Raw genomic sequence first — 17384 nt, forward strand, 5'->3', positions numbered from 1 at the left:
TCTCAAGTTAGGTATGATTTTAAGGTACTTGTATTTTTCTTGAGTATTGCCAGCAGCCTGTTTCAACTCACTCTGCTACATTTCCGAGGAGATTATTAGTTTTGCACATTTAATGTGCTTAAATGCATATTTCACCAATTAAAGCCTTATATGACTGTCCCACGTTTCAAACCACAACTTTCCAAAATGGGACGACGAAAAATTGACTGAAACCTGATTTAACATAACAACTGAAACTTGACTAAAATAAATATATATATATATGCACATCATATTATATCATATTTCAAATACCTGACATCACCCTCAGTGTCAATCAACATATTTGGAAATTGTGATGACGTCATAATAAGACAAACAACAGTACACATAAAGTACTGGTGTGTAATATGAGGTGTCATGTTGATGATACCTTCCATGTTTTGTTGATTTTCCTCTTTAAAAAAAACGTTTAAAAAGTTGAATTCATAATAAAACACCCCTCTGACGTCAGGAGTTTTACTGCTATTTGACCTGTATGACCTCTATGTTAACTGAAAGTTGACTAGAGTAAAAAAATATGAAACATGTTTTCACCATGTTATAGGATATTTCAAGTACATCACACTCCAGGTGTAATTTAATAGCAGCCCTATTAATTAGCATTTGTTAGATGAGATATATGCATTTGAGTTTAGCTGTTTGGTCCTGCTGGCTCGCCGTAGTCTGGTTTCCATGGTGACCAAACCAAACAAAAGCGCTCACCGCTCATTTCTTTCGCTGTTTATTTGTAGTTAATATCCCGTATAATTATTTCCAGTTATGTCTGCCCAGCCAGAGGAGGAGTTGGATCAGTTCTTCACCGTGTTTGACGGCTCCTCTCCGGAGGACGTGTCCCACGCCCGGCAGCTGTGGAGCTCCTTGTCCCTGCTGCCGCCGCAGGAGTCCCGGCTGGTGTCGGCGGATATCCACCAGCGGCTCCCGGTGTCCCGACCGCAGCCGAGCAGCAACGGCCCCAATCCCTCCGCCCCGCAGCCGCCGAGCGTCCCCGCTGCCCGGCAGAGACAGGAGGAGAGGAGGCGGTACCTGTCCATGGCCGACCAGAGGAGGGAGATCCTGGCTCTGCTGAGGAGGCAGAGGGAGCAGCGGATCCAGAAGGAGCTGCTGTCGGTGGCCTTTAAACCGAAGATGAAGATCAGCAGAGGACTGAAAACACAAAAAACATCAGACTTTGAGACGGACAGAGAGCTGGTCAGACAGCTTAACTAGACTAATAAACCTTTCACAGGTTTATGGTACATATGTAGAACCAAGTTCATGTTGAGCATGTCATGGAGATTGGTTCACTTTACTCAGAAAATTATAATATATTTATAAAGTACAACACATCAGACTTTGTCAAGCAGAACAATAAAGTCCATCAGTTATTTCCATCAGTGTCTCTGTGTATGTTGTTCAGGTCTTGCAGAACAGGTGAGGATGCTGAACAGGTCTGTAGCATTTAATACAATTAAAACTTCCTTATAGCAGCAGTCTAATCAGGAAATGCACATTCTAGTTATATTATTATATATGACATCATTAGATTATTAATAGTGAAGCATCAGTGTTAGAGCAGCATGTTACTGTTGTAGCTGCTGGAGGTGGAGCTAGTTTACACTACTTTATATACAGTTAGCTAGTTTAGTCCAGTGGTTCCCAACCTAGGGGTTGGGCCCCTCCAAATGGTCAGCAGATAAATCTGAGGGGTGGTGAGATGATTAATGGGAGAGGAAAGAAGAAAAAACAAAGTTCTGATACACAAATCTGTTTTCAGTTTTTGGACTTTTTCTCTAATCTTTGATTTTTGCTGAAATATTGGATCATTTGAACATTTATTGAAATGAAAGCATGTGAGAAGTTTAGAGGGAAAAATCACTATTTGATGGAGCTGTTAACAACTCATAGACATGTGAAATGTGACCCCGACTACACACTGCTTTTTGTAAGACGTCAAAAGCCGAAAAAGGTTGGAAACCACTGGTTTCATCTTTAACAATGTGTTGTATTTTAAAAGCTTGTTATATTATCCATTGTGTCAAATCTTCATCTGAAAAGTAACTAAAGCTGTCAAATAAATGTAGTGGAGTAGAAAGTACAATATTTCCCTCTGAAATGTAGTGAAGTGGAAGTATAAAGTAGCATTTACATTACACACAGTCAGCTCATACATTGTTATTAAAATATCTATTATAGCCACTTTAACAACTGCAGTGCCTTCACAAGCATAAAAAACGCAGTTATTCATTATTTATGTAAGATTAAATGATCTAAATGTTATGTCACTCTTACTGTTGGCAGCTATAAGACCTTGATGTGATGTACATACAGTACTGTAGCTCCTGAACAGAGCCGGTTTACAGCAGTTTGCTTCAAGCAGCATTACATAACGTGAAGTGAAGCCTCTGTGGATATTCAAATTCCAAATGTCCAAAGGCCCAACCATAATAGGATAAGAAGAGGCCCGCTGGCTGTTGACTAGCTTAATTGGTTAAAGTGTTCAAAGCAGAAGGAGCACACGGAGGCCTGTCATCTATTAATGCTCTTTAACCTCTCAAACCCTGATGATCCTCATAATTCACCCTTAAGTAGCTTTAAAGTGATCCTCCACCCAAAATCTATCTTGAAACACTCTCCATCTGAAGGTTTGGGGGTGGAACAGCAGGTGGTCACCTTTATTTCAGCTACAATGATTGATGTCAAGTTTACTGTACATGGAAGAAGAAGCAGAGTATTCAGCCATGTTCGAGCGAAGTTCATCATCAGTGTGAGAAAGAAGCTGTTGTCAGCTATAAAAGCTGTTTTCATGGTGGAGAAAAAGTATTAAAACATCACCTGAAACTTATGGAATCACTCCTGTAGCATTAAACACTTGTTTTCATCTGCATGCTCAGGATTTTGCTAACATCTTTGCTAACACCTGTTATGACATTTTAAATTGTTTTTATTTTATCAAATGATAAGTTTGTTATTGTCTAATGTTAACAAATAACAAACCCTGACCTACTAACAAGGATTCTTTGCCTGATATATCTTATTCCTCTGTGCTGCTTACAAGCTACTGCCAGTTGCTAGCGGCTATTAGCTAAATGCTAACAACAGCATGCTAACACGCTGATGTTGTAACTTACCGTACACCCACCATGCTGTCCAGGATACATGAGGGGGAGGCACTGAACCACTTCCTGATTTTAAGATCTTGCCAGTGATGTCATGGGTCATACCAAGTGTAGGGGGATTTATTTTATTTAGTTAAATGTTTGGTTTTGTATTTATGTTTTTTGTACTTATTTTGGTTTATGGTAAGGACTATATGGTCTAGTTGATGTGTGTGTAAACAATGTTAACTGATACAAGTGACATTGTCATACACCAGTTGTTGGTATCAGGGAAAGGACATCCCTGATAGAAATATGGTTCTGCCTTGATAGATCGGAGGGTCTATTTAACGGGAGAGTTGATGGTTTGAGAAAGAGCAGAAACGAAAGAGGACATCAGTGTTGATGTGTGAAGGTAAGTTTGATTTTGCTTGTTTTCACTTGGTAGTCTTTGTCTCTTATCACCTTCCTTGACACTCTGGCAAAGCTTCCTCAAAGGTAAAACTCTATTTCACAGTAAAACAGCAAATAATTGTACAAAGCCAGAAAGGGTTGCAGAAATGTTTCATTTTTCTTGTTTCCTATATCATCAATTGTCTTTTTGACCCAAAATCCTTTCGGATTTAATTCAATTTAATTTATTACTTTTTTAATTGTATTACATGCAAATAATGAGATTTGCTTTTTGCCCGTTATCTATTCATATGAGAAAGTGAACAGAACATTAGTGGGTCACCAAATGAGGGAGAGGAGAGGTGAGAGACAGACAGTGATCAGTAGATGCTGAGTAAAAGGGAACAGGCAGTTTTACATTACGGTGCTGTAATATCTCTTAACTTTTGGGGTTGTACTAAACAGTCCTTTCATCCCCATGTCTAAACTGTGTGAGTGTCAGCATGTGTGTGTATGTGATACTGTAGGTCAACCCTGAGAAGTGCGTGCTTCTCAAATATATACGGCCCAGATGTTCTTCAAAGGTTTATTTATGATACAGGGCAGGGGTGTAGATGGGCAAAACACAGCAAAAAACACAAAAAACAAACTTCACCACAGAATAAACATGAATACAACTCAAATACTCAAGCAAGACTACAATCTCTCATCTGCAACAAACAAAACCAAAACATCCCAAAACACAAAGTACAAAAACACAGAGTCCATGACAGGAAGTCTGTGGGAGGAATGTTTGCAAGGTGGTATCTCAAAAACTAAAAGTGCTAAAGTATTTATATGACATGGACAGGTATCCCATGTGGAAATACTTGACATATTAAAACATGGGACCAATAGCGCCACCATGTGGTCAGTTATTACATGTTTTACATAACTCATGAACTGTGAGGCGTATCAAAACTATATTTGCACAGTGTGTTTCTTGGACATTGCTGATTCAACTGATATAGACAACGTCCATTTGCACTTGGAAATATTCTCCGCCATTTAGGATTTTTTGCTTCTGTTGGCACGTTTAATCTAAACTTCACCAAACTTGGTAAATACTATATTTAGATGAACCCGCGCAAAACTTATGAGTCCATTTCTGGGTGTCACTTACTGTTTGTCTGTAATTGGTTGCCAAACTTTTGAAGGTGTGGATGACGCCCTTAACGGGCCTGAACTCTTCAGTGATAAATTGGATTGCAACCAAATTTGGGAATGTCGTACATAACGCCCCACTGCACACAGTGAAGTAACATTATAACATGATATTTCTGCTATTCTGTTATCTGTAATAAAACATACTGAATCATGGCATCAACAGCTCCACCCTGTGGTCATGAGTAAAACACCACCATACTACTGATTAACTGCCATATCTCTTAAATGTGATATACTATGGTAACCAAATTCTGCAAAGCTGTGCAGGTGGGGATGCTGAACAAACGTGTTGTATTTGCAGCAATGCTTTGCAAGTTATTTCAGCTGTCAGCATTCACACGTATTTTCTGCAGGAAATGCATTTCTAGTTATTGTTGTTGTTATCATTATTATGTGTCTCTTCTTGTCCCTTCACTTGGATGTTGTCCTCCACCTAGCCTGCAGCCACTCTCTCTCCTTGTGTGTCTGTTTGAATGTGTGTGTGTGTGTGTGTGTGTGTATGTGTGTGTGGCAACCAGCTGACACTCATCATGATTAACTATTAACCATAAATACCCGGTTCAGACTCCACCAGGTCACCAGATAGAGCTCTGTTCATGCACTCAGTCACGTTTCCAGCCTTTTTTGATTCTTGTTACTGGTCCGTCAGTCTTCAGTCTTTGCCTAATACTTATTTCTGTCTCTGTCTCCAGACCTCCTGCCTCGTCTGTGTTCCCCATCGGCTCAGCTCACGTGGAAACTTGAAGCCTCCAGTGCACAAACACTGAGAATAGACTTCACAGTGAAGTAAGAGACATCTTGTGTCCAGCATAATAACTTGGAGTGATGATGTTGGGAGAAGAAATAATAAAGGCAGAGTGGAAACATTTGTTTTAACTATCAACACCAGGTTCAAACTTAAACTGAGAACCTGTATAACCAGTACAAACATCCCAGATCATTAAACGTCAAGAAGATAAAGGGACGTCATATCACTGTTCATGGGAACATCCTGTTATAAAAGTGCCTCCAGCTATGTTTACTTGGTTTATTTCCTCCTGTAAGTCATGAGAAGATATATATATATATATATATATATGTATATTTTTGTTATCTGCACACTAAATATACTGTGTGCTGGAAAAATCCACTACAGCCATTTCTGTCTTTAGCCAATGGCTAAAAACTCTGTCAAGCTCGCTATCTACAGAAAAATTAACATTAAATGGAAAATTCAAAGTCTTTAAAAAGATGTCGACACCATCTATTAACTTCCTGAAAAAGAGCCCCATGGCTGCATTCTTCCATATGAGAATCTGATCCATCATAAAGTATAAAGTAAGTAAGTTTGTCCAAAGTTTTATTTATTTTTTTTGGTTTGTTTTTTTTTTTATTTTGGTTGTTGTTTGTCTCTTTTTTAAATCTGTTTTTGACATATTTTCAAAACAGAATAAATAAAATGGTAAAAAAGAAAAATATTCACATTCATATATTCTGGATTTTTTTTAATGAGAGAGAAGTAATTTCAAGATTTTATAACAAGGTCATTGATTTTTTAAATTTTTTTTTTTGGTGGAAAAACCGTTAATTAAAAAAAAAAAATATTCCGAGCAAATATTTATTTATGTCTGGAGAGGATCTATGAGTTATTACAATTCATCTGGAGGTGAACATGAATGTCTGTACAGAATCTAATCATCCAGCCAATATCTGTCATTTGGATATTCAATATAGATATTCAAAACCTCAAATATCAGCCTCATGTTGACGCTAGAAACAAAGTCAGAGGACCTTTGCACCGGCTGACACGTTCCTTTATTATCAGGAACACACACACTGTCTATTCTGTTAATTTAGATTTTATACATCGTCCTGCTGCTGTAAATACTCATTAGAGCACCGAAATGTGGATTCATACACCTCTGCTGGGTCAGGAGATATTCTCTGGCCCTGTTAAATAATATGTTGAGACCAAGTCTTAACATTTTAAAATGTTTATATATACAGAATATATATGTGTGTATAACATTTGTTTAATTCTTAGAATAAAAGGAAAAGAAAATATAATTCTTCTTCTTGTGTTTTAGTTGGTGTAATGGTGAGAATTTTCCACAGGATGTCAGTAAAAGCTCATTTATAGAGTTTCTGTTTGTGTATTCAGAATATACTCTGTGTGTGTGTGTGTGTGTGTGTGTGTGTGTGTGTGTGTGTGTGTGTGTGTGTGTGTATGTGTGTGTGTGTGTGTGTGTGTGCAGGTGCTACAGTATCACTAGAAGGTAAAGACTGTATCCACATATAAAACATGAAGTGAGTAAAATTGAATTTAAGGAGGTTATCCCTCCACTCCGGTCGCTGGTTATCTGCGACTGACTGTCTTCACCCGAATAATTCACCATAACGACGGTGTGTGTTACTTCATCCCTCCAGTCTCTTCTCTCAGGAGTGGAAACAGATCGCTGTAATATCTGTCCGCCAGCTGTTGCTCTCTCAGTTTGCTGCGTCTGTATGATAGATGAGGCTCACAGGGAGTATTACGGTCAGCGGGAAACTGATGTCTCCCTGATATTTAATTGACATTTCATCCAGAGCCTCGGGAGACTTTACAGTCTGATACGGAGCTGATGGAATTAAAGTTCAGCCCGCACGACGTTAGCAACGTGTTGCTTAAAGTTGCAGCATGTATCAAAGGGAAGACGACCGCACACTGAGCTCCAGTGATTTTATGATAGAAACCAGTGTTTCAGTCAGATACAGCTTCATAGTTCCACACATCACACACCTGCTACTAATCCATAATCAGCAAGTTACAAAGGTACACCTGAGTTCAACACAATCAATATGTGGGTAAAGCTGCAACAGTTAGTCGATTAGTCGATTGATAGATGATTAACTGGCTCAAAACTATTTAGATAATCGAATTATTGTCAATTTTAATGCAGAAATTCCAAACATTAGTTGGTTTCAGCTTCTAAAATGTGGTGATTTTATGCTTTTCTTTGTTAAATGTGATAGTAAACTGAATATCTTTGGATTTTGGACTGATAACAGGCATTTTTCACAATTTTCTGACATTTTACAGTAAAATGATGAATAGAGAAACTAATCAGTGGAGCTCTATATGTGGGTAAAACTATCAGGGAACTGAAAACACATATAGTAGAGCATCAGGTCATTGTACAGGTGAGATGTTACTTCCTGCTTCAATATTTCAGCCGGTTGCACCTCCGCCGGTGCCCTCAGGTCATCTCCTGCAGCTGCCTTTACAGGTGTGTTGATCCCCAAAGACCCTCCGAAGCCCCAGCCGGTAGCTTTCTCTGCCTCCTCTCCGAGCTCCTTCCATAAGTTTAATCACGTCAGCACTTTGGAGCAGCTGAACTTCTGCTTTGCTGACGAAGCCCCGGCATCCAACCTCTACAGGGTAGATCCTGGCCTTCCAGCCGCGTCTTGGCACTCCGCTGCCAGCTCTGCGTACTTCCCAGGGGGGATAGTAAGCTCTAATCATGAGGACCCTTTTTCTCCACTGCAGACCACGTTAAGATGTCTGGCTGCGGTGTGGTTGTTACGATCTCTCTCTCTCTCTCCAGAAGACCAACTGTCCTTCTGAGGTCCACCAACATCTGCTGCTCTTTACCAGGTCTGAACATGGCGTCTCTATTTTGTGCAGGTGTTTGCTGCATGTTGTCTGGCTTAATCATAGTAACATCAGATGTAGAAATACGTATTCTTACCCCATTTCATCCGTTACATAGACGTTGAAAGTCACTTTGACAGGAATCATTCTGGATCCACCACCTCAACACCTTATGGGCTCAACACCAGATTAGATCATGTTTCTTGTAAACTTAATATATCTATTGATTAATCCATTTCTGTATTGTGATGTTCTTTTGGACTGATCTTCACAACAATGGTTAATCAGAATTCTCACTGTGTAAAAGCCTCTTTACATTGTGTGATTTTGGGCCCAAACTGTGACCAGAACCTAATTTTCAGTGGTAATTCATCAGACAACTCTTGCTGAAAGTTCAATCAATCAATCAATCAATTTTTATTTATATAGCGCCAAATCACAACAAAAGTCATCTCAGGGCACTTTTCACATAGAGCAGGTCTAGACCGTACCGTAATTTACAGAGACCCAACAATTCCCCCATGAGCAGCACTTGGCGACAGCGGTAAGGAAAAACTCCCCTTTAACGGGTAGAAACCTCAAGCAGAACCCGGCTCTTGGTAGGCGGCCATCTGCTTGCAGGAAGTCCAGCAGTATCTCTTCTTCTGTGTTGACCTTGCTCTTGAAAAGGAGCATTCAGTTTGAAAACATACATTTTTACAAATGTTGAACTCCATGTTTTTTAGTAAAAAGTGTCTGATGGATCAGTGATGTCATCTGTTCTTGTGACGACACATACACACTGATATGTTCAGTATGAGATGTGGATACATTTGCTATTAAATTCTAACTTGATTTCACAAATATCATCACTTTCTATAACACATTTATCACAATTAATACTCACCAGTGCAAACTAGAATGACTAGGTGTGTTTCCATCCACCTGTTTTTATTTGCATTTGCAAAAAACCTGAGTGGGAATGTAGAAAATCCCCCAAAAAAATATCACAAAAAAGTATTTATGTCTGGCTGAGGTCTAATAGGTGGCATATCAATACAAGCAAAATGTAACAAAGTGCAATGGGAACGTGGCAACTGTAACGCTCCTCAAATTAATATATGAAACAAACAGAAATGTCATATTTCCATCATGTTTTCCATTGTTTGAGCTTTGATTGTCACTCTTTTAATGACATCATCTTCTCTAATGATTTAATGGCACCGACTGGAAAAAAAACAGCACCAAATTCATCCTGGTGAAACAAAAACAACAATGGATGGAAACATGAATTAATTCAAAGATTCTTTTGCAGATTTTCTGGAAATTCTGTTAAAATTTGTGCTAAATTCAGACGGAAACCTCGCTATAGTGGACAGAGGTGATGATGGATCAAGAGGTTTGTCAAAGTATTCTTGACCTGCATTATTTAAAACTGAGGAGTGAGTTCATCAATGCAGTTATACCATCTGTTTCTGACACATCGACTCTCCGAAGACGTGCGGAGAATCTTAAAGACCAGTCAGGAAAACAACAACAACCTGTTGATCACAACACTTCATTCCCAAACCGTCACCACAACAATGGAGCTGTAATTAAAATGGATGGCTTGTGCTCTGTGTGTGTGTGTGTGTGTGTGTGTGTGTGCTGGTCTAACAGTGCCAGGTATTACTCATTATATCATGGCGGGGCAGCAGCTCTGCCAGCGTCTACAGCAAAAACAGCAAAGATAATGTTATTTATTTTGCCTCTTTTAAGGAAAGTTTGGCGTATAGTCATGTGTATCCAACACACACACACACTGATCAGTTACTCAGATGGCCCTCACAATCAGCTGGGTTTGTTTTATTAAAGACCATCAGGCATTCAGAACAAACGCACAACACACACATTTGTAGTTTTATATTTGTGAGGACTTTTATTCACATGATGTATTTTCTTACCCTTTCAATTAGTTCAAATCTTAAAGGACGAGTTCACAATTTTTCCAAGTCTGTCTTAGAACAACCTTCACAATGCTCTTACAATGGAAGTGATGGAGGACAAAAATGTATTTAAAAGTTTATCTGAAGCTAATATGAAGCTTCAGCGTCCAAATGAGTCAAATCAAGTAGATATCTTTCAACGTTACAGTCTTTTTAGTGCCAAAGTCCCTCTTTTTGTTACTATACTTCCACCTGCAGCTCAACAGGGAAACACTGTCCGAGGAAACACAAAGAGGGAATTTGATGCTAAAAAGACTGTAAATGTGTCAGATATCCACTTGATATGACTAACTCAGACTGCTGAAGCTGAATAGAAGCTTCACATCTACTTCTAAGCAGACTTTTGTACAGAAGGAGGACTGTGGACTTTGTCCTCCATCACTTGCACTGTAAGTGCATTATGAAGGGATCTTCTAATGGTCAGTATGATGATGATGGCAAACATCAAAGGCAAGTTTATTTTATAGCAACAAGGCAATTCAGAGAGCTTTACATAACAGGTTAAAAGCATTGAGAAACACACTATAAAAAGACATTTAAATACAATTAACAAGTCATGAAAGAGCCAAGAGGATAGAGAACAAGAACAAACTAAAAACAGAATAAGACAGGTATAAAATAAAAGAATAAGAGTTAAGAGTGCAGTGTAAGAAATGAATAATTATTTGATTTAAAAATAGGCAGCAGCAAAAACAGAAAAGTCTTCAGTGCAGCATAAAAACTGAACGCTGCCTCTGGGAACAGAATCTATTATAAGTCTAAAAAATCTTATTAATGGAGCAATAATTTCCAAAATGACCACGAGCGCACTTATTAGAGGGCCTGAATTTAGAGATTGAGATCATAATGACACGCTGAAAAAAATGACTGACTTGTATTCCTAGAGGGAAGTTTTGAGTGTGAGCTGGCGGCCGTCGGCGGCACTTTAAAGCACTTCAACCTCGAGACGTGAGAGCTGCTGATTGAATTTTATGGACCAAACAACAACAACTTGATAAATCAAGAAAAGAAAGAAAATATCACTCGATGAGGAAGCAAAACAGACCAAACAATAGTTTCATTATAATCCATCAGTCGCAGCCTATTTGAATACAGACTTTATGTTTTCTTTTCATCTAAATATAAAACAATTCTCTCGCTCTTTTCTTGACCATTCATGCTCATCTCTGGGTAAATAATACAGCACTTAAAGCATCAAAGGGCCGTTCCCTGATGCAACCTCCCAGTAATAAGAAGCCAGTAACCCTCAGAGCTCTGTAGGGTCCAGGCTGGTTGTAAAGGAGCCACTGTGAGTCATCCTTCGGGTCATGAGACAGATGTTTGTTTGATGTATTTTAATATAAAAAAACTAAAATACACACTTATCCGCTAGATGAGCTGTGTGTGTGTGTGTTATCTATCCAGTATCACCTGCATGCACCGCTCCACAATGAATTATTTGCTCAGGTGGAAGACGCACAGAGAGAGAGAGGATATTTATGGATCTGTCTCCAGCATCTGTGACAACCTGTTGTGTAATACAAGAGCAAAGACACATGGAAAAAAAAAAAAAAAACTAACACACACTTACTGCAAATAAACCGTGGCGAGACACAAATCACAGTGACACGGAAGCTTTTCCCAGAGGCACGTCCCTGAGCCTGAGTTTAAAGGGAGGTGATATACGACTGTCTCCTCTCCAATAAAAGCTATGTACCCAGCGGGATGTTTTACAGTTGATAAGTACCAGAGGCGGTCTTGTAAAAAGTTCCCCACTTTTAATGAACAAGCGTCGTGGCTGCACTCTGACTTTGAGACATCCTTGATTCCTCGCAAACGTCTCAAAGCTCTGCTAAACCGCCTCGCTGCTCTCTTTTCTCTCTCCGGGATGTTTGATCGGAGCCTGTACCTGCAGCACGGAGACGTTCGGCCCACTAAAACGTTTTACTGCCAGTTAAAGATACATCTCTGATATTTTTTTTTCTTGGCTGCAGCTACAAGAAACCGTCTGAACAAATGATCGTTAACACGAGATCTAAATGTTTAACAAGGCATTCACTTAGCTTCAACATATTTATTGACCTTGTGTGTTTCAGCAGAGAGGAAGTACTCACACTCCTGCGCCGGAGGTGTGGATACGTCTCGTTGAGCACATCCACATTTTCTGCTTGTGATCAGCTTGTATCTACATTTTAGCAAATATCTGACCAGTTTTATAAAATAATGTCCAGTGTGAAGGACCGACAGAGCTGAACGAACACAAGACTTTCTACTATGACAGTTAGTTACTGTTATAATAGTGATGCTGGACGGTCAGAATGTGTTTATAACAATATATCAAAACAAAATGCGTGTTAATATAATATTTTTTCATCCAAACCTCATGAGTTTTTTTTATTGTATCACAAGCTAATTATTCCAACTTATAGTTGGGTGAAAAGATGTTTTAATTTATGTTGATAAATCAGATAAATGACCAATAAAGTAGGCAAAGCTACTTTATTTATATAAAGCACATTTCATACTCAAGGCTTCAAAGTGCTTTACAGAAAATAAAAGAATATTATAGCAATAACACTTCAAAATTATTACATAAAAACACCAATGTAAGGGTAAAAAAAACAACTATTACAACATGTCAAATTAAAATAAAGTAAAAAACATGTGACACTGAATATTAAAACTATGTAAACACACATGTAAAAGTGTTATAGAAATAAAAACAAATGTAATAAAGTGATAAAACCATCTGGTTAACTGATCGTTTGTTTAAACAATGGTAACAACTTATTATATATATGAAGTAACCTGCAACATGACCTCCTCAAACACGTGGATGTGTGTTTCCAGCAGTCTGTGTGAACCCGTCAGCGACCAACTGACCTTATGTGACCCCTTTGTTCACTTGTTCTATTTCTTGTTTTTGTCTTTTCTCTTAACTTCCTGTTGCTGTTACTTGCTACAGTAAAATACAAGAAAAGGTCTCAGTCCTGATCGGTTCACACTAGGGGTGTGCCCGAATACAAATACATTATTCAGCAAAGCACAAATAATGGGTTTTTTTATGAATATTTGTTTCATACAAATATTTTAAAAAATGTTTGTTAGTTAGAGGGACCTCCTTCATAAGGTAGTTTATTTATGAACACTTATTGTAAGACTTTAATTTTCTAAAATTAAAAGCGCAATAAATACAAAAACAGGATTTTTAAGCCTCTTTCCAATTTTATTCAAATACAAATACAAATAATTTTGCTGCCTCAACAAATACAAATACAAATACAAATACTGCACATCTCTAGTTCACACAGCCAACGATACATTTCACGTTGGGAACACATGTCCTCATGTTTGAGGAGGTCATGTGGTCTATATAACTACATCCACCACAAATATAAAAATTAAAAAGACAATCTTCAGCACAAAGTTACGTTTGCTGTCATGTGTTTTGGAGCATGTTAGAAAACTTAAACTTACACTTTGTTATAAACACATAATGAAACACAAATGCCAACACATTGTGAGCAGCCACCATGACTATTATAACAGTGAAATGAGCAGCTGATCTCGGTGGTGTGAAGGAGAAACGATATATATAGAGCTTGATGTTTGTCAGACTGCTGTAGAATAAAGTCTCTCCTCTGCACTGGACATTATTTTATAAAACTGGTCAGATATTTGATAAAATGTAAGTGCAAAGTGATCACAAACAGCAGATGTCAATGTACACAACAAGACATCCAAACATCCAGCGTAGACAGTAAGTAGAACAACTTCCTTGTTGCTGAAACACATCAAATCAATAAGAACCGTAAGAGACAATGTAATTCCCATCACTGAAAAAGTAATCACATGACTGCCCAACGCTGTTAATAATACACTTAATACTCATTGCTGTGTGTTGTTTTGTTCAACTGTTACTGAACTCATAACTGATTTTTCTTCAATTAAAATGTTGTTAAATTGAGTTTTATGCTGGACTGAACTGAGCCGAGCTTGAAGTCGTCATCTATGTTTTTAGTTTGGGAGTTTCTGTGAAAGCTGAGATCACACAACAACAACAACAACAACAACAACAACATCTCCCTGTGACTATAACCATGTTCATTCAGTTTAAAACATGCCAGATATATAAAACATCACTATTAATGAGAATACATACTGTTACGTATCGATCACCATCTCAAAGCGTGGAGAAGAGGTGAGTCCGGGGTGAATGATGGGTAGTTGAGTTCATGAGAATAACAGGTATTGATTGCTGCGATGCCCCATTGGAAATGAATTGTATGATTATAAACGCCTGCTTGTTTTTGATGCAAACTTCTTCTTCTTCTACACGACCAATTTATTTGTATTACAGACACCAGATTCTCTGCAAATAATGACCGGTGATGGATATCCAACCTCTCCGAGCTCTTGTGGTGTCATTATACAGAAGGTCATACAGTGAGCTTGTTTACACTGACTGAAAAATGCGGGTCTACCTTGAGATGAGGCATTACTATCATCAAGCCCCATTAAGCCTTGCAGGAGCAGAAATACGCATCTAATGTGTTCTCCAAGGACTGAGACTGTGCTGTAGCTCATTTACTGCCAAACAAGAAGTTCATGTCATCATTTGAAGGCTGTACAAGTACATCATGTATCAACTGTGGAGGTGCAATTAAATTTTGACCCGCATCTCATTAAAAATGTCTTTTTTTTCTTTTCTTTTCTTTTTTTTTTTTTACATAATATTGATCTTATGCAGTTTGTTTCATTTCCTGTTTTTCTGTCTTGACTTTTGGTTGTTATTACTGGTTATAAATACAGGTCACAAGTCTCGGTTCTGAGGTGAGTCTGAGTTAAAAGAGTCATAACTCGGTCAAATTTTAACACACATACATCACATATATTAGTATCGTTCAGCATGTCTTATACTTCCCAAGGATATCATTATCTCTGATGTGCATCTTGTGTAAACCTCCATAATTCTGCTAAGAAATCATAGGAAAATAATGCTTCAGAATGCCTGAGAATCATCACATTTTTAATTTTTCTTCAGTATCAAAGTGATTCAGTGATAGTTGCCTGTACATCCATTGCTACACTGCAAACAGGAAGCGCTAATAGCTAATTCTGCATACTTTTAATGGTGCCAGTTTGCAAAAATGTGAAAAAACAAAACAGCTAAAAACAGGTCTGAAAAGAAAACAGTAGTAACTTCCTCTAGCTGACATTACAACAGCTTTTATGAGGTCTTGCTGTCCTGATGGTTTTACTTTTTTCTGTCATCATATTGGTTCCCAAATGGGTGGATATGTTGTTGTTTGCATGTTTTTATTTATCAGATGCATGATGAAGGACAAGCAGCTCTTCCTGCTGAAAACACTCAGGGATCCACTTTAAAATACAAGGACGTCGCTCCGAATGGGATTTAAATGAGACGAGGAACAGCGAGTTCACTGAAAAACAGTCATTGCAGCTGTAATTATTACTCAGGATGGGAGGAAAAATAACCCACATATGTGCTCTGGCCTAGATTAAAATCACTGACCCAGGCAGGTAATATTAAAATCACCACAACTCTCCTAAATTCAGTCCAAATGGGTTGAATTTTTGATGTACAGTACAAAAGTTTGGACACACTTTGAAATGGTAGTGTAAGACTTTACGAAGTGGAGATTAACATGTCATAAAATTAAAACCAGTTGCACCACACCAACTAGTTTTTACATAGAGATGAGTTCTTACTAAACATTTACAGCTACTAACTGCAGGAGGAACTGTCGCGTTAGCTAGCTGAGTGAACTGACAAAGCTAAGGTTAGCATGCTAATATGTGAGCTGTTTCGATTGTAAAGAGCTAATATGGAATATAGTTGAGATATATGACCTGACAGTTTACATTTCACAGAAAAAACACAATATACTGTACTGCAAAATTACTTTATGTCAACCACGTTTGATGACCAAATCTGTTAGCGTAGCATAATCAGATATTTCCCTCTCACTGTAAACTGCATGAATGCTACTAATTCTAAAACGCACATATTTCTCCATCGATATAGATAGAAATAAAACAAAGTCTTTCTTACATTCACAAAGAATTGACGGTTAATTTATTTTATCTTTTGCTCCCTAAAACTGTTATTTTTTGGAAGTTATGATGCAGCGTGTGATGTTAACAGTTTCTTAGCAAACGATTTACACGTTACCAAAGCGTTTCACTAGTCGCTAATAAATCAAATCACTAGTATGAAACTAGTTAGTAGTTACTAAGAACTTGGGAATGACTTTACACACAAAGTTGTTGATGGATTTACGATCAGCTGGTAATGCACAGCAAGCGAAGTGTAAAGCCCACTGCTCCATTAAATTTAACAATATGTTAATGGAGGTTTTCCTCCAACAGCAGGAAACAGTTGAAGACTTTATTCGCCTCGTCGTCAGTTATTTTAAATGTAAATTAACTTATCAAACAGACTTTTCACAATTCACTCAGTTCTTCTGATAAATTCGGCGTTATGTTTCACAAAGCAGAAGATTTAACTGTTATTAAAGTTAAATATCAGCCAAGTCATATGTTATGATTTATACATTATCTGTCAAACTGAGCAATATGTTAATGGAGTCTGGAAAGTAGTAAGGCCAGCAGCAACAGGCCATCAGAGTGGTGGGCTTTTGTTTTTGGAATAATGCTGTTGGAGCAGTAGTACTCTGACATGTTGGGTAATGTTAACAGGTGGGGTGACGAGTGTCAGACTGTGGAACAATATTGCATTCTCCATGATAAAATAAATAGTTTTCAGCTAATTATTACATGTTTTATAATGATGGCTTTATCTTCATAGCATCTCATAACATTGACATCTGTGTCTCATAATAAACACTTCCGGATCTCTGAATTATGAGAAACTTATCTAGTAATTTTAAGGTAAAACTTCTGAAATTACAAATTACATAATATTGTGGTTGCCAGCTTTAACAAGAGGTGACTATATTTATATTATCTTGCCCTCACGTGTCCTCACCCGCGGCTTTTAGTATCACCCTCTGTCTGTATGTTGTAATGTGGAAGGACGGGGTTCCTCTGGGTGTCTCTGTTATAAATCGTCAATCTCCATTTACAACGTCC

At 38.0% G+C, this 17384-nt stretch overlaps 1 protein-coding gene and 1 long non-coding RNA gene across 2 annotated transcripts; both read left to right on the forward strand.

The window, feature by feature from the left end:
- On the forward strand, positions 1-1412 carry hoatz (HOATZ cilia and flagella associated protein). Its single transcript, XM_044331110.1, has one exon. The coding sequence runs from the start codon at positions 802-804 to the stop codon at positions 1246-1248; it is 447 nt and encodes a 148-aa protein (XP_044187045.1). The 5' UTR covers positions 1-801; the 3' UTR covers positions 1249-1412.
- A 6348-nt stretch (positions 1413-7760) lies between these two features.
- LOC122966791 lies at positions 7761-15013 on the forward strand. The gene is made up of 2 exons (XR_006398466.1): positions 7761-8328; positions 14629-15013. It is a non-coding gene; the product is annotated as an uncharacterized LOC122966791 (long non-coding RNA).
- The last annotated feature ends 2371 nt before the right edge of the window (positions 15014-17384 follow it).

This window comes from Thunnus albacares, chromosome 17 (assembly GCF_914725855.1).
Source record: "Thunnus albacares chromosome 17, fThuAlb1.1, whole genome shotgun sequence".
In the NCBI taxonomy this organism is placed as follows: Eukaryota; Metazoa; Chordata; class Actinopteri; order Scombriformes; family Scombridae; genus Thunnus; species Thunnus albacares.

Coding starts and splice junctions, on each gene's coding strand:
- hoatz (XM_044331110.1), top strand. CDS start 802: ATGTCTGCCCAGCCAGAGGAGGAGTTGGATCAGTTCTTCACCGTGTTT.